The sequence below is a fragment of the Aspergillus viridinutans genome (genome assembly GCF_018404265.1).
Source record: "Aspergillus viridinutans IFM 47045 DNA, scaffold_13, whole genome shotgun sequence".
Classification (NCBI taxonomy): Eukaryota; Fungi; Ascomycota; class Eurotiomycetes; order Eurotiales; family Aspergillaceae; genus Aspergillus; species Aspergillus viridinutans.
Window position 1 is genome coordinate 704,887 of NW_025091229.1, and position 22,526 is coordinate 727,412.

Consider the following 22,526-nt stretch of genomic DNA (forward strand, 5'->3'; position numbering starts at 1 on the left):
CTATGTTTTTACGAGATGAATCTACCAACGAATACCACACATATCATATAAAACAGCACTGTGGTGCTAACGACAGCCATCAGAACGAACATCACAATCCCTCAGTCCTCTTCATCAGGAGCATCATCGACGTTTCGAAGCCAGGCGCCCCGAGCATCAACTGCAGCTTTCCGTACATCCCGTTTTGGATCATCTAGAATCATACGCAGAGAACGCACTACTTGATCCTTCACTGATAGAAGCGGGGAGAGTTTACCGGCTTTCGCAACAGCTGGTGCGTCAGTCTTCGGTGTCTGAGCCAACAAGTTCAGACATCTGAGTGCTTCGACGCGTAGTCGCGGTCCGTTCACAGGGCCAGCCACAGCAGCCTGCTGGTCCAACCCAGTTGGTGCGGGATTGTATGCAGCTGTCTTCAGAAGCCGGGTGACCAAGCTTTGAACATGGCCGCATTCCTCGATAACGCCGACGCCGTTTTCACGGATGATTACGGCGAGAGTCTCGAGCGTTGCAGCTCGGACGGCCTGTGAGTCTGCGGTTTGCAGATCCAAGCTTTGCAGGAGAAGAGGAAGCAGTGTCGGGAGCTCCGGCATTACCAATGTGGGCGAAATAGTGGAGAGTATTCCTGATAAGGCAGTGAGATGTGCTGGCTTTATATGTGCGGGTGTAGACGAGTCATCGCCTGCGACGTTGACCTCGCGAATGCGGTTTGAAATAAGGGGTGTCAATGTCGTGAAGACACGCTGTTTCGCTAGAAGTCTAATGTTTGCACCGTTGTCAGCTGAAAGGACTTCGTCGTCATTAAGAAGGATGGCGAAGCCGCGAGCAGCGGTGGTACTTGTCACCTCATCAGGTGACGAAAGTAGTGACAAAAGAGAGGTCAGTATTTCTGTGGTCGTTGGCGCAAGGCGTAGGATGAGAGCCTTCGAGAGCCAAAATATCGTCTTGATTGTTCCCGGAGTTAGCGTTTTCTCCTTGGCACCAGCAGAGAACAGGTTGCTCAATATTTCCGTAGCGGCGCTAAGTTCGGATTTCGGAAGGAATTTGTTGACAAGCAAAGCAGAATGACGAAGAAAAGCGAGATGGGTTGGTGGCTCGCTCTCTGTCAAGGATCGAGTCACGAGGTCCGAAAGAAGGGGTGACAAGTCACGGCCGGTATACGGGAAGTGTGCGCAGTCTGCTGGAAGCCCTGCGAGAAGATATGTTGAGATAATCATCGTGCGCTGTTGATCCTCATTTGCTGCTTGCGAAAATGGCACCGGTGTAAAGGTACTCGAGCTAGCAAACAGAGTGTATACGTTCTGCGCAACTTCATCTTGTTTCTGCTTCGACAGACACCTGACTATGACATTGCAAAGTCTTCCAAGAATATCAATGACAACTGCATCATTCAAGATCCGATTCGTAGACCTCCCTGTGGCCGAGTCTGCAACGCCACGGCAGAGGCCTATTACGATCTTGTCATAGTAGAGTTCCAGGTTTGGATCTTTATCCAGATTTCTCTGTTTCATCACATATAGAATGGTCATGAGAATTGCGCGGGGATATGCTATGGACCCAGCGCGTTCCTTTTGAAGCAATATGGTCAGTTTGCTGAGCAGACGTCGGACTAATGTCTCGAAAATATCCTTTTCAACACTGATCTGCGCGAGGTTCTCAAGCGTCGTTATATAGTCCGTATTTGGCTCTTCGTCGGAGTCGGGCAGAGTTGCCACAAAAGCAGGGAATGTTATATCCATGATCAATCGTGGCTTGTGCTTTGATATTTCGGCCAAAGCTTCGATGGCTTTCTTCTTCAAGTCCCCTCGCCCCGCAGATTCCTCTTTTAACAGAATTTCATCCAAGTATTGCACAAACAAGCCGATCTCGTTGTCTTGGAAGTAATCTCTCAGGATGGAAAGTCGCAGGAACCCTTCAAGAGCGGTTACTCGGAAGGAGACTTCTTCCTTCGCTGCCCCCATCAATGCTTGACCAAAGACATCTGAGAACTGATCTTTGAATTCGACCAGAGCATTTTCGGCGGCGGGTTCAGGCTCATGCGAGTTCCATTTCCCAAAAACATTGATGGCTGAATCAAAGAGAACCCCGAGGGTTTCCAGGAGCGCTCTCTGTTTGGCAAGCCCATCGGCCTCCTGATAAACCGTCAACAGCGGCGCAACAACAGTCTGCACAACCACAGTGAACGAGGCTATAGAAGCAGATGATGTTGAGTTCAGGATTTGTTGCGCAGGCTTGGCCTGCTTTTGCTGGGGTTCTCGCAGTTGCTCATTGCATTCTTTCGTGATTGGCCGCAGAAACTGTGCAAGCGGTGACTGTTCGGATACTGCTGCAATGTGCTCGGATAACCGTTTAGCAATGCTGTTTAGAGCCTGAAGGGAAAGCTCTGAGAGAAATTCCTCTTGTGCATTGAGGATCTCAAATTTCAATACGTCCCATATCTGGATGGAATATTTAGACACAGTATCCGGGTCGTACGATCTGATGCACGCAATTAACGCGTTAAGAGCATCTTTCTAGGGGCTTCTTAGTCTGATCCTAGATAGAAAGGGTTTATAAGGTTGTGAAAAAGCATACCTTGACATTTGGTGAAGTGGAATCCAGTTTATCAAGAAGGGCGGGAATAGCGTAGGGAGCGAAAAGACTAGTTGAGGAGATACAGTCCTGTAGACGATCCTTCAGGTCTTGCGCGGTAATCCCGTATGGATCGTTTGGAGGAGGTCTGAAGGTAATCGGGAAGTAATTATAAACGGATTCAAAAAGAGTCTTCGGACGTTAGCTTTCGAACTGAAAATTGACAGAGACGAATGGCATACCTCAGCGTGGTTTGAGATATCCCATTCAATCATGATCACTTTCAAGATAGAGAAGACGAGCATGAGATTCCGGGGATCTTTCTCTCCGGTCATGAGATCAACAATTCCGACGAGAGATGTCTCCCCCATCTTGTGAAGTGCTAGTATAACTCAGTATGGGCAATATCACTGAAGTTCAAGTGCTGCAATGCGTACCGGCCCGATGATTCGACATCAACTCATTCAATAGTTGGTACACCTGAAACCTTTGCGATTGTGACCGAGACTGTAAGTCCTGTAGACGCTCAAAGATACTAGAGAATAGTCAGTTGCTTCTTCACATGAACCAGTGCATTAAGAAGGATTAAAAGGTCGGGCGATGTATAATCCACAGGTCAAGTCTCCGCGAAGCACTTACGCCTGTGCTACTTCCTCGGCTAACGCATGGTTGAAGCGATCCAATTTCTGTAGTGTATCCAGTCCAGCGACAGCCCCTCCATCTTCAATGCGGTCACAGAAGAACGTTGTGAGCACCTGGATCTGTTGTCTTGATAGATACTTCGGAGGAAGTGCTCTGATCACGGCAGTGAGGTACGAGACAGCTTTGCCTCGCAGAATAGGGTCTTCATCGTTGATATATTCACTGAGTGACTGTACAACTTCAATAAGTGTCGTCCTTTTGTTCTCCACATCTAAGAGCAATCCATTAGTATTCAAGTACATTGATCTGGGACCGCGGGGAAACAATACCTTGAGCAACCCGCTCAGAAATCTGCTTAGCCTCCGCTTTATCATGGTCTACAACCAACATAAACGTCTGCAGAGCCGACATTGTGTCAATCGATTGGCACCTGAAACCAGAATGAGGGGCAGACAAATTCCCCTCCTCCGCAATCGGGACATGACGCTTTTTGTGGTTGACACCGAACAACTGCCCTTATCGATAGACGTCACGTGCATTGAACCCCACGTCACGTGCTGGTTCCTTCCACAAAAGGAAGGAGTGGCAGTGGCATTGGTTGCGTCATGGGCCACTGACTTGGACTCGCAGGCATGCTGGGTCTTATCTATCGTGCTACGTCTAAACCGAGACACCATTTATCGTCAAGATGCGGCGGACACTCTTAGTGTTATCTATCATTGCATTTTACTTCATCGGCTCAGTAATTGCAAACCTGAGTCTACCGAGGTTCAGTCTGCGCAAGCGTCTCCCACGTTCGCTTGTAAACGTCCTTCACTTACGGCACGAACAAGGCCTGCAGGACGATACTGAACTAAGAAATTGGCTTTCCAACCAGCAGCCGGTAATGGACAAGATGTTCTCTTCTTCGTCAGGAGGAGACGATAGTGAGAAGCCTGTTGTCTCTGATGTTCTTCCCAAGAACCGTGCCATCAATATATTTGCTTCTCTCACCAGGCAGTTTGAGCCTATTGAATCACGCCTGAACGATTCGTCCAAAAATATTACTGTCCTAGCTCCTCGGAATAGTGTAATTCAGAGCTTGCCTCGCAAGCCCTGGGAGGACCCAGAAGACTACGAGAAGTTTGGTGGGGTGAGCGCGTATGAAGGACAGGAAGGTGAAGATAGAGCGAAGCAGAATTTACAACGTTTCGTGGAGGCTCATATCATTCCAACAAGTCCGTGGAGGGAGGGTGAAGAGGTGGAGACGCTTGCAGGAGAGAAACTGAAGTGGACTAAAAATGGCGATAAGATATATGTGTGTATTTCTTCACTCATCAGCTATGATGCATCTCTACTGACGCTGCTTAGATTCAACCGGGTAATGTTGAGGTAGACAATATCGCTGAGACAGTGACAAATGGTGAGCTTTGGATTTTGAACGGTGTCATCAACTACCGTTAAAATCCTCTGTTTGTGAAGTACTGCACCAGTGGAGCAATTACCACACAAAACCCTAGATGTATACCTGGGGGGATGGATGAATTATGCATTGACGACTCTCATATACCATAATCTACGTTGGTGTGTTTGTGCGCAAAAGGCTTGCCATGTCACACGGTCCCCTGAAGTGCTCATTTTCTCATTGTCTGTTATGAATAATTGGCAGGAAATCAGATAGCCAACACAATGACATTAGGTTGTCTGGAGAATTAAACAACACTTTCTGTTTGACTCTCCTCTATATGAATATAAAACAGTATAAGGGTAGCTGTTTTCGCACACCCAACATCAATCAGCGTATCTCCTTTGAAGCATAGTTATGTAGGACTCTCTCTTCAATACCGTCCAGAATACTAAAGAACTCCGTGACTTCCAAGTTCTCCGCTTCACTCTGGTATAGTTTGTCTGGATCCTGGCCAGGTTGGAACGGATTGACTGCTGCGCCAGGATTCATAGTTGCCATTTGTTGAGCCATGTGATTGGCAGCTGCACCATCAGGAGAGTCAGCATGTGTTAATTTGAGGGAAAGTAACAGGAAGTATGGTAAAGTTGTAAAAGGAAGAAGGGGATGTCACTCACCGTTATCGCTGCCGAGGATGAAGCCAAAGACTGACTGAAGGCCGAACAGATTCAAGAAATACCACGAAAGACTAGACACCCATCTGACATCCAGGTCACGGGTCATGACACCAGATTGGAGCATTGATTTGAATCGGATCGTGAGTGGGAAGGGCAGTTTCACTGCGCCGACTCTGTTAGCGCACAGGCGAGCTCAACTCCGTTGCAAAAAGGTAACATACGAATAACAAATCCAGAAAAGAACGCATTAATCCAGCTCATGATCAAGGTCTGTGGGATCATCATCATCATATTCCCTTTCATCATCCCCATCATGGCCTCCATGCCCGCAGGATCAGTCATCGGATTCGCAGGTGGCTGACCGCGGCTGGAAGGGTCTTTTAGGAAGGCACCGCTTTTGTATGAAGAGATCAAATAGTTCTTTCGCATCTCGAATCCTTCTCGCGATAGCACTGCGGGAGCATTGTTACGCAGGTTGACTCCTCGCAGAAGCGAAAGACGCTCTTTAGATTCGGCAAGTGTGGCCGGAGGTTTCGGGGGGCTGTTCATCAGGACTGTCGCATAATGGCGCAGAATACCTGTCAATATCTTCACAGAGCATCAGTATCAGCCAGTGCGACAAGACCATGTAGTCGACCAGACTTACCATGACAATGGTGATGGGGAACAGGATCCAATAGCTTTGACAATGTACGTCAGTCCTTCGTCCACGACATATAACGAGGATTTCACTCACAACAGAGCCGGATCCCGTAGGATAGTCTGCTCAACACCTTGTAAAGCCATTGTGACCCTGAGACTGTTGAGCAGATGCTTGACCACTGAGTTCAAAGAGAATGGAGGATTTAAAGAAAGTCGCCAGTGATGATGCGGCAGTCCAGTCCCTGTGAGGTCAGACAAAGCGGGTGTACTAGCGCTGGCAGGCATGCCGCTTTAGCTCAGCTATCCGCGAAAGGGCCAGCTCGCCGCAACTCCTCGCTGCCAGATAAACATCGCTGCTTGATTTCTCACGCCTGAAACTATAAAGCATCTGAACTACCGTGTGGCTTCTACCGGTGCTCTATCATATTTCAAATTGATTTTAATCGAAATCTATAGCTCACAATGGCAACCTCGGCGCCGAAGGTGCCCGTTTACTCTGTTAATGGTTAGTCCTGTATACTCTAAACAGCTACATCGAGCTTTATTTTGGTCCCTCATACAGGACATGGTATGCGAAACTCTTGATACCCGTCACTAACGACCATATTTAGATTTGAAATCGACCACAGATGATGCCCTTGTCCCGTACTTGTGTACCCTTCCTCAACCGTATACCTTCAAACAAGACCACTCTAAATCCAATGTCCGATTCCTCCTTGGCTACAGCGCAGTCGCCATCGCTGCGTTCACTTTCTATGCTGATCGCAAGCTTGGATGGGAAGCAACTACCTCGCCGTGGGTTTTAGCAGCAGTGTGTTCATACTTTATCCTGAACACCGGCCTCACATACTGGATATGGGCTGTTGAAGCTGGTGAGGTTTTTCGGGGCAAGCGAAAGTCGGGTGAAACGGTATAGTCTATCTACAGCGCTTTTTTCTGTAATCACAGACCAAGCTCACTGTTTCTCCAACCAGATCTCAATTCGGTCTTCTGTGAAGAAACACACCCCTCTCTACAAGCTCCGAGTACAGTACACGTCGCCCTCCAACAAGATTCTCCAAGAAAAAGAGATCGAAGCCCCATTTATGAATTGGTTTTCCGCAGACGGGACTTTCCACCCCGAACCCCTCCGACGCTGGCTTGCCGCCGAGATTGAGGTGCTACGACTAGCGGCTAAGGAAACTGAGAGGAAAACCGGCGGGCTTGGAAGTGTTGTAGGAGTGCAGGATACCAATAACAAGAAGTAGATGACAAGGCTTTCTTTCTTGAGAATGTGACTCAGCCTCAATGAATTTGAACTGTTTCTAGCTGGGATCGTCGACAATGTCAAATGCCATCATGTTCGAATTGAATAATTGCCTTGCGCACGAAAGATTCTATGACGTCTATTTGGACACTATCCCAGTTCATACTCTTGAGTACTTTCTATGCAGCCAATCCTAGGACAAGGAGACACTTTGTGAGAGCAAGTCACCTCAATGTGTTTCAGAGACTTGAAGACCTTTTCATAGAACAGGCTCATATCACAGGTCATATACACGAGAAAACAACCATTGTTGAGTCTCTTTGAGGAACAGAATCGAAACAGAACACAAGAAAGGAAATCTATGACTGTCATGTGGCTTTGTTAGTTGTCGTCTCCCATTGCATTTTGCATTTTGTTGAATTTAATTACGAAGCGGCCTCCAGAGTTCCAGGACGCTCGGTGGCTTCAGCAGGTTTCACGTCATCCAATCTCCGGTTCTGAATCAATCTCTGCAACGCATTGTCAATCTAATTATCCATCAATACGCTTGGCCGGATGTCACTCACCAAGAGGTTCCGGAGCAGAACCACGATAGTCACCTTGCCGATCGAAGGAACGAAGATGGATGCCTTCTCTTTTACTTCCGGGCCGAAGTTCTGTGCGACACATTAACTTCCCTGAATCCTGGTTGGCATTTAGACAATATCGAAAGCTTACCTTCTCGCTAGAAAAGTTGACACAGACGGCGCCTTCTCTGAGGAGGCTTGTGTCGAACTTGTACGATCCGCTGGGGACACCTGTGATGACAACATCGCACAGAGGGGCTACATCCTCGATTGTCTTTCCTTCCAAGTCCACGACTTCGTGCCTACGCTTTTTGAGACCCTGACGAGTGAACTTCTGGACACCGGTGATGTCCACGCTGTAGACACAAGCTCCGTCATTCGCCAACAGAGCTGCAAGCGGCCGGCCAACAACCTCTGAGCGATTCACCACGCAGATAGTGTGTCCAAATAGCCGGTTTCCGTACGGTAGGATCGTGTTGTAAATGTTGAGGTACTCGAGGATCTTGATGATGGCCAAAGGGGTGCAAGGAAGAATGCACTTCTGCCGCTTGGTTTCAGGGTCAAGGAAACGGATATTCTGGTACATGTTGAAGATATAACGATGACTGAGACCTTCTACATCTTTGGATACGTCGACGATCTGCTGCAGATACTGGTCTTGGCGATTATTGAAGATGGGGTAGTATACGATGATGCCGTCAACGTCTGAGTCGGCATTGGCAGCCAGAATAGCATCTTCGATATCGTCGCGGGTCACTTGGCGCAAAGAGTAACGGAATCCACTGTATCAAGGAAATTCTACGTTAGCTACGGTAAGGTGACTCAGAACAATGCATATGCCATGCTCCGAGATCGCAATTGATGGCGCAGGGAACAAAAGAGACAAAACGGCGCAATTGGCGAATACAAATGCGGGAATGAATGGACGCTCACCTTTCTTGACATGTCTTCTCAGTCCACTGGGCATACATCAATGCCGCAGGATCATCGTTGGCCAGGAATCCGACAAGATGAGGCGGCTTCTCCAAGGTCTTGACGCCTTCCTGGACCTCCGCAACGAGGTGATTTGCAACGTTCTTAGAGAGCACAACCTTGCAAGGGGGGTGCACTGAGTCCGTGTGAGTAGCCATCTGCGCGATTACTGTGATATAGTCTGGAGATAGGCGAGAACTAGTCGCTATTCTGCGGAGATCAAACTACGGAGGAGGGGCATTGACAAATTTTGGGGACGGAAAAGATTGCTCGCTTATCGATAAAGCAGACGCCGCATTCGGCCCACTGCAGGAGGGAACAGGAAACAAGCCCAACTTGAAGAATATACCTGTGGGCCAAAAGGAAAGAATGTATTCCATGTATCGCTGAGGTTCAAAGTGAGATACAGTTATCAAATCATTCATTCGTCCAAGTGGCTTACCTCGCCTTTATGAATAAGCAACATCGTATGCTCCGCAAATCCACACATGAAGTTCCCATTCAGTCAGCATCGGGTATAATTCGACAGAAGTGTAAGTAGCCCGAGACCCTGATAAACCCATTATTGTCAATAGGTACTTATGGTAGTTATGTGCTCTTACGGCGGCTTGGAGTTTGTCGATCTGGATGTGCCTCAAATGCGAAAAGCTCAAAGAGTTCTTGCCCAATTTGCTCGGACACAGAATGTAGTGAAACAAAGGAAATCATATTTCTGGCTGCATAATGGTAACGAAGAAGCTGCGCTATGAAAGATTAATTGGACGGTACCTTGAAGTATAGGCTGACAATCCAATCATCCCCTCATGTCCCACTCCCTTGTTGCCCAAAAAGATCTAAACGTACAGGATATTAATCGTATCTTTTGATTTTTGTCTCCGCACCATTCATCCTAGAGTTTCATCGCTACAGAAAAGGCGGGAGTGCAATGACCGAGCCGAGATTACACTTGCTCTGGGGCGAACCAGTTTCGGAAGCTTTGAAAACAAGAGAAAAACAGTGGAATCAAATTGTACAAGCTATCTTGTCTATACACATAGCGTCAGGAAAAAACAGTACACGGTGGATCAATCACCCAATTGCCTTTTGCTCACCTATGCGTTGAAAGACTTGTTGAAGTTCTCAATGACTTCACGGAGCTGAGCCTCGAGGTCCTTGCTGACCTGGCCCTCCTTGTCGATGGTCTCAAGGATCTCGGGCTGGTTGCTCTTGACACTGGCAAGGAAGTCAGACTCCCAAGTGAGGATCTTGTTGACGGGGATACCGTCGAGGTAACCGTTGACACCGGCGAAGATGAGAGGAACCATGTCAGAGACAGCCATAGGAGAGTACTGCTTCTGCTTGAGGAGCTCGGTCAGACGCTCACCACGAGCGAGGGTCTGCTTGGTGGAGGCATCAAGATCGGAGCCGAACTGAGCGAAAGCAGCAACTTCACGGTACTGAGCCAAGAACAGCTTCAGGGAACCAGCGACCTGCTTCATGGCCTTGACCTGGGCAGCGGAACCGACACGGGACACGGAGAGACCGACGTTAATGGCGGGACGGATACCCTTGTAGAAGAGTTCGGCCTCCAGGAAAATCTGGCCGTCGGTGATGGAAATAACGTTGGTGGGAATGTAGGCGGACACATCACCACCCTGGGTCTCGATGATGGGCAGGGCAGTAAGGGAACCACCACCGTGCTTATCGTTCATCTTGGCAGCACGCTCGAGCAGACGGGAGTGCAGGTAGAAAACGTCACCGGGGTAGGCCTCACGACCAGGGGGACGACGGAGCAGCAGAGACATCTGACGGTAAGCGACGGCCTGCTTGGAAAGATCATCGTAGACGATGACAGCGTGGCGGCCGTTGTCACGGAACCACTCACCCATGGCACAGCCAGTGAAGGGAGCGAGGTACTGCAGAGGAGCGGCCTCGGAAGCAGTGGCAGCAACGACAATGGAGTACTTCATGGCGTCATTCTCCTCAAGGGTCTTGACGAGCTGAGCGACAGTGGAACGCTTCTGACCGACGGCAACATAGATACAGTACAGCTTCTTGCTCTCGTCGGAAGAGTTGTTCCATCTCTTCTGGTTCAGCATGGCATCGAGAGCAACAGCGGTCTTACCAGTCTGACGGTCACCAATGATCAACTCACGCTGACCACGGCCGATGGGGACCATGGAGTCGACACACTTCAGACCAGTCTGGACAGGCTGGTTGACGGAGCGACGGGGCAGGATACCAGGGGCCTTGAGCTGAGCACGGCTCTTGGCCTTGGTGTTGATGGGGCCCTTGCCATCAATGGGGTTACCAAGGGCGTCAACGACACGGCCAAGCAGTTCGGGACCGACAGGAACGTCGACCTGTGCGCGTTGTAAGTATATCGTAATGGTAAAATGCCACGATATCAGGAAACTTAACGTACAATCTCTCCGGTACGCTTGACGGTCTCACCCTCCTTGACGAGACGGTCGGAACCGAAAAGCACAACACCGACCTGGCCGGCTTCCAAGTTCATGCACATACCCTTGACACCAGAGGCGAACCTGATCATTTGTCAGTTATCTGAAGTACAGACACTCCATCAAAAGTTGATACATACTCGACGAGCTCCTCAGCCTGGACATTGGTCATACCATGGACACGAGCAATACCGTCACTGTAAGGCAAAATAGATCAGTCAATTGTTATAACTGAAAAGACACCAGAATTTGTCGTGTTCGATGATTTCGATGAAAATGCGGCGGGGTGCGAATTTTTCAGCCAGCATTAATCTAGCACATACCCGACGGAAAGGACACGTCCAGTCTCAGCAAGGCCAGCCTCTTCCTGAACACCACGAATTCTCTGCTCAAGGATGGAGGAAACCTCTGTGGGCGAAGCCTTGGCCTCAGCGGCGTAGGAACGGACCTGCTTGGAGGCGCCGGCGAGGGGGCCGGGAACAGCCGCGCGAACCTGTCGAGACGCAAAATTTGTCAATGCCAGCACAATCCAACCACAATGCGTGAAATCAATTCAAAAATGTATGTCGACGTATAGTGAGGCGATTCGAGCACCGATTGAGATATTTTCTCGAGATGGAAACGACCATATTGATGCGATGAGGTCGACCTGAGTAGGGATGAGACTCACCGAGGCGATTCTGCCAGTGGCAGTGGCAGCCGCAACGGTGCGGCTAGACTGCCGCAAAGCGTTCCTGAACATTGTAATGGGGGTTCAGAGGTGTGGGAGAGTGGTTTCTCTGAAGGAGAGATATAATTGGGGAGAAGGTGGCAGAGGAGAAAGGATTGTGGATGGATAGAAGGAGAGCTTTGTCGTCCGGGTTTGGGGGGATTCTCAGGACTGCCACTAAGCCTAGTTTGCCGAGCCTCACCAAACGGGCTCCGAAGCCGCCCTAGTGCGTTCACGGAACACCAACCCCCCAGAGAAATACAGGTCAATGATGTTGTTTTCCCACGGCAATATCGCTCCATATATTATTCTACACTACAGGCCTGCGTTTTCTTATGTTTCTATATTATACATTAAAAAAAAGCCTATCTTATAAAGCTCCGTAATGTCGACGATATTTGACATTCCGTCTAAGCTTGGCCATCGGGGACAGCTGGCAATTCCATTTTTCGTTTTCTCGGATCTGCGGATATTAGGGGCTTAGTCATACACATCTTTTCGTCACAACAACCAAATTCAGGACACTGCCAAAGGAACGTCTATCTACGAAATATCTACACCAAAAAACACTTTTGTGCTTTTCAAGAGAGTACTCTTGCATGATACTCTCCATGCCGCCCATGCATAAGGTCAAACTGCTTACATCGGGTAAACAAATGTATCATCCGCTATCATAACGGATACATCATGAGCTGTACATAGAGTCGGGTTGAGTCTAGTATGCAGTCGCAGAGGATGTCGAATTGTCTTACCATTGTGACGTACCCGCGAAAGAGCTCTGATACAAAGAAGGATAAGGCAACCACAGCTACAGCCATAAGCCACTTACCATGTCCGCTGATACAGTCAAGCCATGCACACCAGTCAGGTCAAAAGCAAGCTACACCAGCAGACTATTTCGCGGCACCACCCTTCTTGTTCTGGAAGGCAGCAATTTCCTTCTTCACGCTCTCCTCATATCTGGCTCTCAGCTCAGGACGATATCCGAGGAAGAACAGAATCTCCAACCAGACGAAGAGAGGAGCAAGAAGTAAGGCTTGGACGAGATTGTCAAGTAATGCTGGAGCTCTTCCCTCGAAGACGCCATGGCCGACGAACTGCAGCAACCACGAAACAACGTGGATTCCACCGGCCCAGTAATTGACAGTTGTGCCGTAGGTGCTCAGCAGATAGTTGGCGTAAGCTGCGCCAGCGATCAGGAGCGGAGCGATCAGTCCCCCGGCCACAGGCTCTAAGAGTATGTAAAAAGTGGCATATATAAAGGCTGCGATCGTGCCGAGGTTGGCTGGAAGGTATTCAAAGCTTAGAGCTTCAGGAAGGTTGAATAGGGCCGGAGAATTCGAAGCCTGAGGTTCCGCGTGTCAGTTCTATCGAGGTCAGCGTCTGGAACTAATGAACGTACCAAAGCTATACCTGTGAACAAGAGTATTGGTACACAGGTGATGTGAATAGCCACATTCACCTAAGAAAGAATAAGCTTAAATGTCGATTGCGGGGGATGGAGAGTGTTGCAAGCCTACCGGGTTATTGTGATAGGCACCATACTGTAGGTAGATATAAGCACTAGTTCATCAATCACGGAAAGCTGAAGAGACTCACAAAAAGGAGTTGCTTCTCAAGGTTCAACGCCATTTTACTTGTTGTGTTCTCCTCTGAGCCTGTTCAACAACTTTATTGAATAAAGGGAATAGCATGGAGATACTTGTCTGCCAACTTCAAAGCAACGGGGATGCTACGATCAGGCCAGCTACGTGGTGGTGGAGACATAAGACATTTTAAGTAATGTCATAAGTATGCCGTCTTAGGCAACGTATGGGTGGGACGTCAGGTGGGAGGCCGAGGATGCAACCTAAGGTAGGTAATTAGGTTGTATCCGATTTGTTTACTACAGAAATTTATGAGAGTAATTAGGTAAAATATTTGTACTGTCCTGTAATGTGGGATTCTTCTTGTTACCTTACCTCTCAGGTATTGTACAAATCATCCAGGTCAGGTGACTTCATCCAGCTCTAATGTTGATCAGGCAGTTACTTGAAACGATTGCTCTTCGACGAATCTTCATAACCCAGAGCTTCTGTGTCTGGCGTTCCTATCAGAAAATTGACAATACTTGATACCAGTCTGTTCTTGATGTCTCGGTTTTCTACCCTCTATTAGCGTTTTTTTGGGGGCCTCCTGCCAAAGCAAATTTGCATGTCGCTGCCTCTTACCATGAGCGACTGATCTCACTATCGTTAACTTGCGCTTCCCCAAGACGTTTACGCCTCTCGCTCTTGACCAGCCGCAGTCGCTACGATTCTTTGAATTCTCCACGCGCCTGATCATACCGCTGCCTGCTCAACATCGCTAGTAACGAGCCCTGGGACTTTGGTCGAAGCGCGGACGTGCATACCACTACATAAACGCTCAATCGGAGACTTGTGTCGTATAGGGCTGAGAAAAGAGTGTCGTTGTGGGAATAATCACCTTGTGCAACTTGAAAAGAGACTTGCGCCATGTTTTTCCTGAAAGAGGAGACGAAGGTGATATCGCTGCACCCGTCGTACTTTGGGCCGAATATGCGAGAGTATTTGATCAATAGGCTTAACGAGGAAGAGGAAGGCCGGTGTACTGGTGATCATTTCGTCATTTGCGTCATGGACATGGTAGATATTGGTGAAGGTCGGGTCCTTCCAGGAAGCGGGCAAGCGGAATACACAATCAAATATCGTGCGATCATTTGGAAGCCGTTCAGGGGGGAGACGGTATGCTTCACGAATACAGATGCAACTGTCCTCTTAATTCTGACTCTGATTTCAGGTCGATGCAATCGTTACTTCCGTCAAGCCCACCGGTATTTTCACCTTGGCCGGTCCGCTATCCGTTTTCATTGCGCGAAAAGTATGTCGCCTATACTTTATTTCCGGATGAAATGGCGATGCTAATTAGTTGGCAAGAACATTCCTTCGGATATTAAGTGGGAGCCAAATACAGTACCTCCTCAGTACACGGATCATGCCGATCAGGTCATCGAAAAGGGAACCAGTTTACGGCTCAAAATCCTCGGTGTCAAGCCTGACGTAGCTGCTATCAATGCCATTGGAACCATCAAAGAGGATTATCTTGGGTGAGTGCATTACCTGCGTATCCTAGTCATAAGAGCATCATCACTAATCATTGTTTGACTTGCTTTAGACCGTTATAATGACACCTTGAGGAGCCCAGAAAACCCCCTCTTTGCCCCTAATAAACACTTGCGATAATATTAACACCACATCACAATATTCCCCATGAGGCATACTATGATTTTGAGTACATGGACGATTGGATTTAAGGGACCAATCGTCTCAGGAAATATGCTCGTGAAGTGGACAATACGATGCCTCAAAACATCCCCGCAGCCTGAGTAGTCTTCTCCATTAGGAGAGCGGTTGCGTTCAGCTTATACTATTGAAGAAAGGATCCAAAAACGCACCCGTATGGTCTTGGTTTTGAAGGCTGTACAATAGCCTACGACGAGAACATCGGAGTCTTTTGCTATTGAGTACCCATTTGGAGATCTACTTCCGATATGAGCTTCGAAAGTACATCTCAAAACAAGTACTCAGTTGGGATATATCACCAACTGGGAATTGAAGACCGTCGCTCCCATTGATCATGGTAAATACTCCTTGTCCATTGACGTATGAGCGTTAGAGCCAAATATACAACCGTTTGAGTCGCAATTCAATCCAGACTTATGTGCAGAGCTTCCAATGCTATAGCTCCGACCACAGCTGAGTACTTAGCCATAAACACCAACCAGGAGAGAGCAAAGGCCCCGTAGTTGCCCGAGAGACAATGCTTCTGTAGTGTGGCTCTGTAGCCGAAGTGGTGAAACACTGGTGCGGTCCTTCTTGGGAGAATGGAGCCGTGCGCGAGACTATCTAACCTTCTGCCTGGCCCGGCAAACACAGCGTTTGATTGTCCAGATGCTGATGGAACCCTGGACTTGTCAGATTCATCCTTCCAAAGACCAAAGTCCAGCGTACCTAGGCTACCCAGAGGTACTCCATAATAAATAATGGAACACTGGACAGTATTAGCCATCCCGTTATTTTTATTGTGATTGTCCTGCGAAAGAAGCCTCCCGGGCCATGATTTCCCTGTGTGGTTTACTCCTCTTAGTTTTATTATTTACTTCTCAGGCTGATAGCTAATAATAAAGCGGCTTCCTACGGACGCGTTGCATTTCCAGTAAATCAAATACTACTTTGGTTTCCATTATTGTAATTGTTGTCCTTTCACTATCTAGTCTACATACTTCTTGAGAGACACGGTTTCCTTGTTCATTAGTGTTTGATCTGACATATGCCGTTGGTGGTTCTCTGCCACATTCTCAAATACCAGAGTTCATTCCCTTCTACATAACTCCAAGGTAGGCGACTTCTCTGTCTCCCGGATTTCTACCTTATTTATTGTCGAATGCGCAAGTGAACCATTGATTGACAGACTCTGGAAGCGCTTGAGCAAAAGTGTGGTTCGTGTCCTTCATCATAAACAGTTCCGCGTCCTGCCCACTGTTGCGAACGTCTGCGATCCAATCATCTCTGAACGACCACTTCCATACTTTTATTTATCAATTCGTTTCGATCATCCACGCTCGTTTGAATCTTGAATCTTCTCTGGAATCAAATCATGTCTCTCAAGGACCTGTACCAAAGGTTCCTTGCGAATCCGAAGTCTGTCCCCTTAGCCGCCAATGCCTCCCTGATCTATATCACCACGGCTACCCAATTCGACGGTGCCGATGCGATTGTCAGCCATCTGACGAAGCAAGAGACTGTCGTAAAGAAGAAAGCCGCAGATATCATTGGCGCAATCGAAGCTTCAGATTCTCTATGCTTGGATGTAGAGGTTACGCTGGAGTTTGTGTCTGGAGGCGGGCCCTATCTCCCCTCTCTTGACGATAACTTCCTGGCCGACCGAGTCGCGTCTTTCCCCACGGTATGTTATCAATTCCCGACGCTCCTTGCATTGTCCACTCAGCTAAACCTCCTGGTGCGCTTCGATAGGTCCACATCGTGCGCTTCGACTCGGAGAACCAAATTCAGAATGTTAGAATATACTGGGACCAAGCTTCACTTTTGAAACAGGTTGACGTTATCGGCGCTCGCGGACGGGGTTGGCCCATTCGTGATGCAAAGGACCAGACAAGTCTAATCAAAGCTGCCGTCGCTTGTGCGCCCGCAGGTAAGGGCCCTGCATCGTCTCAACCCTCCAAAAAGGAAAACAGCGAAGAATTCCGCTCAAAGTCTGCCTCTCCTTCGAAGAGACATATCAAGGATCCCTACGCGGCAGAGTCTCTGGAAGAACTCTTGTCGCCTGGGAAGGATCGCTCTCAGCCGGTGCGTGCTCCTCGTGCTCCTGCATCCGCACAGCCCCCACCGCGCGATTACAGCGAACTCTTTGTCGGCGACGACGAAAACGATGCACCGGAGGCTACGCCGTCTAAGTCCCGGGCCATTGCTCCCAAAGCGGGCGCAGGCAAGAACTATCGCGCTTCTCGTATTTTCGAGGATGATGAATCCGGAGCCGCAGAGAATAAGCAGCAAATCGCCTACAAGGCCAACCCGAAACGGTTTGATCATTTTCAACTCGGCGCCGATAACAGCGAACGCGAAGTGAAGTCGAAACCCGGCCGCCCCATGTCGCGCCATGTCCCTCACTGGGATTTCGAGGATTTTGCAACACCAGAGAAGCCTAAACGCCAGCCTCATCCTCAGGAAGCACGACACTTTGGATGGAGCGATGACGAGGTTCAGCCAACTCCTCCTGTGAAACATTACGTAGTGCAGCCCAGACGTGATGCGGAAACGCATTTCGACCTCACGGATAAAATCGACGAGGAGCACAAGTCTCGCATCATCAGCTCTTTCCAGAACAAGGGTCTTAATCTGTACAAAACCCACATGTACAATGAAGAAGAGTCTCCTGGAAAGAATGCGGAGAAGGCACCACTTGGGGTCGTTCCAAACGGCGGCAATCGGAAGAAGGACTTTGAGACTCACTGGAGCATGGCCGGGTCCTCTCCCGCTGATGGCAAGGTCAGTCACGAGAACCAGAAGCCGATGGGAACAGATCGCTTGAAGGCTGTCAAGATGATGGAGTCTTCCTGGGAAGCGTACGATGAGTCTCCGCAGCCCAGTAAAACTGCACCTCCGCCTCAGCATCGTGCGCTGCGCCACGTCAATGAGAAGCACTGGGGCTTCGGCGATGAGGAATAAACCACTCATATGATTTGGGAAGCTGAACTTCTCAGCGCGGCTTGTTCTACCGGCTCGAACGCAAGCCCAGATGCGACAATTGTGGAAGTCCAATCCCAGAAGTGATACCATGTCTCCATGAATGAGCAACATGAGTCCGAAACATCGATTAACGGCCAATGCCTGCACGGATCCATGATTTTATTTCATTCTCAAACTGTTCGTTCCGTCTCCGTCTGTGTACTCTGCTTCCATTCTTCTCGTGCACTTTCTACTGTCCTTTTTCCTTTATTTCCTTTACAGATTCTTCAATGTAATAAGCCAGTGCAGGTACCAGATTGTGTATGAATTGCTTCCCTGAATATAGAATAGTACGAAAGAGTGAAACCAAACGTTTTGAACTAGCAGGTAGAATAAGACTCGCAATCTGATTCGCTATGGAATAACTAACTGGAAGACAATTTGGCGCGTAACGAACAACAGTATGGACTTACAAAAAGTCCATTCGCTCCCCCCAAACCGACAATGGAGCAGGCAACAGATCACCATCTTAATGCATCAGATGTAGAACATGGTGTCGCGCACATTCGCATGGATCTGAACATCACTACTCCTCGCAAGCCCACCACGTCCGCTCCCCCCAATCTCACTCGCAGACGGGGTAGACGTCGCCGTCGGATCAAAGACACTGCTCAGGTAGCAGCGGGCTCGAGTGCAGACCAGGTCGGCGTAGTAGGCAGGCGGACAGATACTCACAGCCTTGGTGGCACGGCCGAACAGGTAGCACAGGCGATGGGTGAGATCCTCGAGGATATCCGCGGCGTTCTGGAAGGGGGCGACGGGTTTCTGGCGGGCGAAGATCTCGTCCCAGACGGTGAAGTAGTGGGCGGGGCGGGCGGTGCCCTTGATGGCGGTGTGAGCCTGGAGATAGAAGTCCCAGTTGCGGGCCTCTGTGACGCCGCGGTCGACGACGGTGCCGTTTTTGGGGTTGGCGGAGCGGTCGGCGTCCTCGTCGCGGGTGGGGTAGAAGCGGGTGTGGTGGCGTTTGCCGACGATGACGATGGAGATGCGCGGGAGGTTCTTCTTGGTGTCTGCGGCTGGGTAGGTCTCTGCGCAGGCCTTCTTGAGCAAGGGCAGTTCCTGCTCGATGACGACGTCGTATTGGCCTTCGGAGACGCCGTCGCGGTAGACGATGATGTTCTCTGGGAGGGCGTTCTTGTTTGCGCGCGCCCAGCGCTGCAAGCGGGCTTTGAGCATCTCGTCCAGGTCGGAGACCATTTCCTGGCGGGAGGCTTGGACGCGGATGTCGGCGGGCCATTGGCTTAAGGATGCATCGACGGAGGCGACCATGCCGGCGACGCTGGGGGCTTCAGCGGAGGAGCCGGGGGACGGGTGGGTGACGTCGATGCCGACGAGCATTGTTTTGCCCTCGGCGACGATGCCCAATTCTCTCGCTCTGAGGGTCTGGTTGGCTCCGCCTAGCTTCAGGTTGAACTTGAGGCCGACGTTTGCGTAGTACTGGTCGTTGGCTCCTTTCAGCTTCTCGGCGAGGACGTTGATGTTGCGCACGCCCCGGCGAACGTCGCAGATCTGCTTGATGCAGTTGTAGGCCTCTGCGTCACTGCTGTAGAGAATGGTGAGGATGAGAGAGGGTTTGTGGCGACCCATTAGCTCGCCCACTGCTCTGTCAATCTCTCCCTCGTTGTCATTTCCAGTCAACCTGATCATCATTCCGGGCTTGGGAGCGGCGGCAGCAACCCCAATTTCGTTCAGCTTGGCCGTGAAGGCCTGAAGAGAAGCATTCAGTTGACCCGGGTTCTCAAAGTGTAATATACTCCTTTCGCTGTCAATATAGAGCCAAGTCCAAGAAGGCAGCTTTGTAGGTGTGGAGAACTTGATCTCCTTCATGTTCCAGCTGCCACCCATGGTATCGATGTGTCTCTCGTTCGACTTGGCGTCCTTGTAGTATACCCGTGGCGCAGAGAGAACGCGACCAGCAACAGTGACGAGCTGGAGATCTGGTTGCATGCCAAAACTCGCCTATTATAACCAATCAGTCAACAAGACCTAACGTGACACTTAGGGAAAACTTACAAGGGTGGGTTTAAGCGGATCCTTGAGGCCGAGGACAGCAGTGCCATTGGAGACAATCGAATTTGCGTTTGAAGCAGGACTTCGGACGGCGAACCTCAGCATATTGCGCGTTTGCATTGGGGTAAGCTTGGATTTTGCGGGCTGTCCGGGTTCTACCAGACAGACTTCGACAGGCAAGTAGGACGGGTTCTCCCTGGTGCCAACGTTGACCACCGGCATATTGGGATCCAGAGTCTTGTTGTACTCTGTCAGTCTGATCAGTGCTGTTCTCTTCAATGTCTGCTCTTCAATCTGGGGGTATTTACCTTGCAAGAAGAAATCCGCGACGGTGATGTACCGCCCAGCTGGCGCTGGGCCAGCTTTCGCAGGTTTCTTGCCTTTCTTGCCCTTGGAGTCTCCAGGCTCGCTCTTCTGTCCAGGCGCGTCGAGGAAGAACTGAACGTCTTTTGGGCCAGCCCCATGTCTTGTGACCTTGGGGGGATGAGGAAGCGACGCGCCATCAGCCCGAGTTGCGAGGCCGGCAACGGTCTTGAATCTTGGTACCACTTGTCCCTTTTTATTCTTCCTGACGATATGGGTTGCTTGAATCCGCAGCTTCTTCAGGAAAGCCTCCAATTTGTAGATATTTCGATTGTTGCCACGTTGGTACTCGGTGATCACATTTGACAACGGCCCTTGCTGGTAACAGGCAGCGTATTTGACCTGGACATTGATCAAGATACGAGCAGTCGCAGCCCGAACGCTCACGAAAAAGCCTCGCAAGACTTCAAGGCCTGCGCCAAGGTCGTCTCTCTCTGCTGCATCTGGATGGACTGCAAAGTGTTTATTTGCACCAACGGACGCAACGGCCATGTCCGTCTTCGGATGATGGCCCATGACGATGTTCATCGCCTGGAGGACCTCCGCCTTGGACTCGAACATGGCGGAGGCATTCGCCGACGTCAAATAGTCAAGGAGATCGCCGGGGTTCAGTCGACCGGTGAACTGGCAGTTGACACGGTAGACCCTAGGCTGCTCGGGGTAGTCATCTTCGTGCTCGTCACGGTAACGGACGTCGTATTGTCCTTGACTGGGAAGCTCAATCTTAGAGACAAGGGTAGACTTGTAATCCGTGGCAATACTGTTCTGATATTGCAAGAAGTGCTCGTCCAGTAAGAGCCGGATGATTTGTCGGGCTTTCTTTCCAGTAGGCTTGGTTCTAGCTGAATCGGCGACGATATCGACATTGTAACGGAACAATTCCTTTCCCAGAGCCTTCAACTCGAAGTAATTGGCATAGAGCGTCACTGGAGAGCCCTGAGTTCCATAACCTGGACGCTCTGGGTAACGAGCCTGGCCAACAGTTTTCTGTCGTTTTGCTACCAGAGCCTTGGCTATGGCGGCCTCGGTCTGCTCGACTTTTGGGCTACGAGCAACAACCCGGCCACCCTGACTAAATCAATGGAAAAGAATCAGCCCTGCGCTGTTATATATAAAAAGAAAGAAATGATGGCCAACATACGAGAATATCCTGGGTCCTTGGTCGCCGCGGCCACCTCTGAAGCCGCCCCCGCCTCTACCCCCTCTGCCACCAAAGTCCCCTCTGCCGCTGCCTCTGAATTCGCCTCTTCCGCGACCTCTGGGTGCATCTCCACGACCTCTTGAGTCTCCTCGAAAAGAATCGCCTCTTGACTCGCTTGGGCGGAATGGAAGCTCCATGGTTCCTCCTCGGCCGCCTCCACGTCCGCGGTCGCCTCCTCTACCCCGTCCAGGCTGGGAATCCCCAGCACCTCTTGACGACATGGCAGAATTGAGCCGAAAGGGATCTAGTGGTGATCTTCACTAGTTGTATGGAAGAATATTAAAATTGTGAGAAAGAATGGTCTAAGGAAGATTGGGTTAAGCGCTGGGGAGTGGGGACATTTTAGAGCTATCTCCAGCTCCAAAACTTGGCCGCGCTTTATATATTGCCCATCAGGCGGTTACTACGGCGATATGCAACTGGTGAGAAAGTGAATGAGTTGGCAAAGGAATTGCACATCTCCTATGGCGATTCAGACCAATCGAAACCCGGAGTGTGCATCACAAAATGTGGGAGGGTGGCTAATAATGACAGACAGGTCTTTGTTGGCTGGATCATTACCTTGCCTTGTAATTTGAGAGATGGTTGACAGCACACAAAAGGAACCTGCGAGATTGTCTCGCTTCAAGTAGGCATAATGTCTAAAGGTTACCCCAGTGTTCTCGCAATAAGATGGATTTGGTCTACTGAATAAGGCGGAAAGCACGCATAGAATGACGTCCGTTTCCCAACTGTCCCGGACCCTCTTGAACATGGCATCATGGTGTCACTCTTTGATGCATGTGTGTCTTGACAGGATA

General features: G+C 49.7%; 10 protein-coding genes across 10 annotated transcripts; 4 read left to right on the forward strand and 6 right to left on the reverse strand.

Annotated features, from left to right (window-relative positions):
• Positions 1-101: 101 nt before the first annotated feature.
• Positions 102-3,621, reverse strand: Aspvir_003011 (MET18/MMS19 family protein; the record flags this gene model as incomplete). Its single annotated transcript, XM_043274600.1, has 6 exons — positions 102-2,510; positions 2,572-2,760; positions 2,811-2,950; positions 3,006-3,103; positions 3,208-3,481; positions 3,540-3,621. 6 exons carry the CDS (start codon positions 3,619-3,621, stop codon positions 102-104), a joined length of 3,192 nt encoding a protein of 1,063 aa, XP_043130535.1.
• A 277-nt stretch (positions 3,622-3,898) lies between these two features.
• On the forward strand, positions 3,899-4,653 carry Aspvir_003012 (uncharacterized protein; the record flags this gene model as incomplete). The annotated part of the gene is made up of 2 exons (XM_043274601.1): positions 3,899-4,507; positions 4,561-4,653. 2 exons carry the CDS (start codon positions 3,899-3,901, stop codon positions 4,651-4,653), a joined length of 702 nt encoding a protein of 233 aa, XP_043130536.1.
• Positions 4,654-4,984: 331 nt separating this feature from the next.
• On the reverse strand, positions 4,985-6,057 carry Aspvir_003013 (ER membrane complex subunit EMC3; the record flags this gene model as incomplete). Its single annotated transcript, XM_043274602.1, has 5 exons — positions 4,985-5,178; positions 5,272-5,433; positions 5,493-5,859; positions 5,918-5,951; positions 6,008-6,057. 5 exons carry the CDS (start codon positions 6,055-6,057, stop codon positions 4,985-4,987), a joined length of 807 nt encoding a protein of 268 aa, XP_043130537.1.
• Positions 6,058-6,375: 318 nt separating this feature from the next.
• On the forward strand, positions 6,376-7,160 carry Aspvir_003014 (signal peptidase complex subunit 2; the record flags this gene model as incomplete). Its single annotated transcript, XM_043274603.1, has 3 exons — positions 6,376-6,418; positions 6,525-6,823; positions 6,888-7,160. The coding sequence occupies 3 exons, from the start codon at positions 6,376-6,378 to the stop codon at positions 7,158-7,160; spliced, it is 615 nt and encodes a 204-aa protein (XP_043130538.1).
• Positions 7,161-7,584: 424 nt separating this feature from the next.
• Aspvir_003015 (methylenetetrahydrofolate dehydrogenase (NAD(+))) lies at positions 7,585-8,855 on the reverse strand (the record flags this gene model as incomplete). Its single annotated transcript, XM_043274604.1, has 4 exons — positions 7,585-7,668; positions 7,726-7,815; positions 7,877-8,507; positions 8,659-8,855. The coding sequence occupies 4 exons, from the start codon at positions 8,853-8,855 to the stop codon at positions 7,585-7,587; spliced, it is 1,002 nt and encodes a 333-aa protein (XP_043130539.1).
• A 933-nt stretch (positions 8,856-9,788) lies between these two features.
• Positions 9,789-11,880, reverse strand: Aspvir_003016 (F1F0 ATP synthase subunit alpha; the record flags this gene model as incomplete). Its single annotated transcript, XM_043274605.1, has 5 exons — positions 9,789-11,039; positions 11,102-11,222; positions 11,279-11,335; positions 11,462-11,631; positions 11,809-11,880. 5 exons carry the CDS (start codon positions 11,878-11,880, stop codon positions 9,789-9,791), a joined length of 1,671 nt encoding a protein of 556 aa, XP_043130540.1.
• An 860-nt stretch (positions 11,881-12,740) lies between these two features.
• On the reverse strand, positions 12,741-13,479 carry Aspvir_003017 (2-hydroxy-palmitic acid dioxygenase MPO1; the record flags this gene model as incomplete). Its single annotated transcript, XM_043274606.1, has 4 exons — positions 12,741-13,193; positions 13,250-13,309; positions 13,368-13,391; positions 13,447-13,479. 4 exons carry the CDS (start codon positions 13,477-13,479, stop codon positions 12,741-12,743), a joined length of 570 nt encoding a protein of 189 aa, XP_043130541.1.
• An 863-nt stretch (positions 13,480-14,342) lies between these two features.
• Positions 14,343-14,957, forward strand: Aspvir_003018 (DNA-directed RNA polymerase II subunit RPB7; the record flags this gene model as incomplete). The annotated part of the gene is made up of 3 exons (XM_043274607.1): positions 14,343-14,591; positions 14,647-14,727; positions 14,784-14,957. 3 exons carry the CDS (start codon positions 14,343-14,345, stop codon positions 14,955-14,957), a joined length of 504 nt encoding a protein of 167 aa, XP_043130542.1.
• A 1,546-nt stretch (positions 14,958-16,503) lies between these two features.
• Positions 16,504-18,092, forward strand: Aspvir_003019 (uncharacterized protein; the record flags this gene model as incomplete). The annotated part of the gene is made up of 2 exons (XM_043274608.1): positions 16,504-16,812; positions 16,881-18,092. 2 exons carry the CDS (start codon positions 16,504-16,506, stop codon positions 18,090-18,092), a joined length of 1,521 nt encoding a protein of 506 aa, XP_043130543.1.
• A 537-nt stretch (positions 18,093-18,629) lies between these two features.
• Positions 18,630-21,947, reverse strand: Aspvir_003020 (putative RNA interference and gene silencing protein (Qde2); the record flags this gene model as incomplete). The annotated part of the gene is made up of 4 exons (XM_043274609.1): positions 18,630-20,111; positions 20,166-20,410; positions 20,471-21,597; positions 21,667-21,947. 4 exons carry the CDS (start codon positions 21,945-21,947, stop codon positions 18,630-18,632), a joined length of 3,135 nt encoding a protein of 1,044 aa, XP_043130544.1.
• Between the last annotated feature and the right edge of the window lie 579 nt (positions 21,948-22,526).